Source organism: Arachis ipaensis, chromosome B10, assembly GCF_059453495.1.
Source record: "Arachis ipaensis isolate K30076 ecotype BB chromosome B10, ASM5945349v1, whole genome shotgun sequence".
In the NCBI taxonomy this organism is placed as follows: domain Eukaryota; kingdom Viridiplantae; phylum Streptophyta; class Magnoliopsida; order Fabales; family Fabaceae; genus Arachis; species Arachis ipaensis.
Genome location: NC_142435.1, coordinates 131,789,452 through 131,790,988, shown reverse-complemented (window position 1 = coordinate 131,790,988; position 1,537 = coordinate 131,789,452). Strand labels below are relative to the sequence as shown.

Below are 1,537 nucleotides of genomic sequence, written 5' to 3'. Positions count from 1 at the left end.
TAAATGGATACTAATTTCTATATCACTTTATGTTGTTCAAGAAATAACTATGTCATATTTATCAAATTCTTGGCTCTTCTAATATTTGTTGGGTTTTAGCCATGGAAAAAGAAGAAGGTCCAGAGTCAAGTAGCAGTTGAGCGAGATAATATGTATGCATCAAGACCAAGCACCAGCAGTAGACGTATTCCAAATAAAAGCTGTAATGGAGGTCTAGACAGTCCTATGCCAGTGAACAGAAGGCCTCCCATCAGTATCTATCAATTCGGATCAAACAGCATAAATTCAGGAAATCAAGCTATATCCTTCATTAATGATGGAAGGAAGATGCAAAGAAGAAAGATGTTTGGTGAATCTGGCATTCCTCCTCATTCAAGAGACGAGGCATCTCCTGTGATATCAACACATTCTAGACCATTTTCTCCTTAAATTTTCTTTATTTGAAACATAATTTGAGTGAAAAGCACCTGTAGAAAGCATGGTTTGCAGTAAAACTATCACCAACCTGCAAAAGAATAAATATGAACTCATCATGTATAGGATTTTTTTTTTGTATTTATCTCTTTGCACTTGAGTTTCCTAAATGAGTGAGACCTTGTTAGTTGTATACCTGTATACAGATTAAATTCTTCGTCCATTGTTTTGTTTGTAACTTTGCTTCAAGTGTGCTAAGCTGCTGCTAGGTCCCCAACAAAAAGTGAAATCATTTTTCAGGTTTGCAGATCCAAGTGGAAGACTTGAATTGGATATTGACAAGAAAACCATATACAGCAGTTTATTATAAGCTATTCTAAAAAATCGAAGCTGATACAAACACAATTTACATTTTGAATAGAAATAACAACTTGACATTGTAAATGCATGATAATCATAAAAAACAGTTTCGCGGATCCTAATGATGACGTGTCAACCAAAGAGCAAAGTTACTAGTTCATTTACAAAACAAACTCAACTTAACACTCATCTACATGAACTGCCGCTTCAGCTTTGGCAGCAACTTCAGCTCCGGCGTCAGCTTCAGCTCTAGTAGCTTGGGCCTCAGAATCAGCTTCGGGAGCAGCTTTAGCTTCAGCATCAGCTTCCGCAGAAGGCTCGACTTCAGGATCTTCCACAGGAGTAGCTTGGGCTTCAGAATCAGCTTCGGGAGCATCTTTAGCTTCAGAATCAGCTTCGGGAGGATTAGCTTCGGCTTCAGGAACTGCCACGGGAGCAACTTGGACTTCAGTCTTCCAGAAGAACTGATCGATGCGACAAGTGTCGGCAGGTGCGGGCTTATCAGCTTTTCTCCGTTCAATCAAAACGACACATTTAAGCGACATATTACTAGCATTGAAGCGCTGGAACTATTATTGCCGTTCGACGGAAACGACACACCACCGTCACGACCTCCATTTGCTGCCTCCATCCTCTCTGCAAACTAGCAACTTCAACGTCTACCCAGGCCTATGGCCCTCTGATTGTTGAATGCAACGTATTTATCGTCGAATTTAGGATTAGGGTTCAAATACTAAGGGACTGATTTGAACTGTTTACACAT

At 39.9% G+C, this 1,537-nt stretch overlaps 1 protein-coding gene across 1 annotated transcript; it reads right to left on the bottom strand.

Annotated features, from left to right (window-relative positions):
• Positions 1–953: 953 nt before the first annotated feature.
• On the bottom strand, positions 954–1,319 carry LOC148581753 (uncharacterized). Its single transcript, XM_088493536.1, has one exon. It carries the CDS (start codon positions 1,317–1,319, stop codon positions 954–956), a length of 366 nt encoding a protein of 121 aa, XP_088349662.1.
• Positions 1,320–1,537: the final 218 nt, after the last annotated feature.

Excerpts from the sequence above, each read along its gene's own strand:
- LOC148581753 (XM_088493536.1), bottom strand. The coding sequence starts at position 1,319 with ATGTCGCTTAAATGTGTCGTTTTGATTGAACGGAGAAAAGCTGATAAG.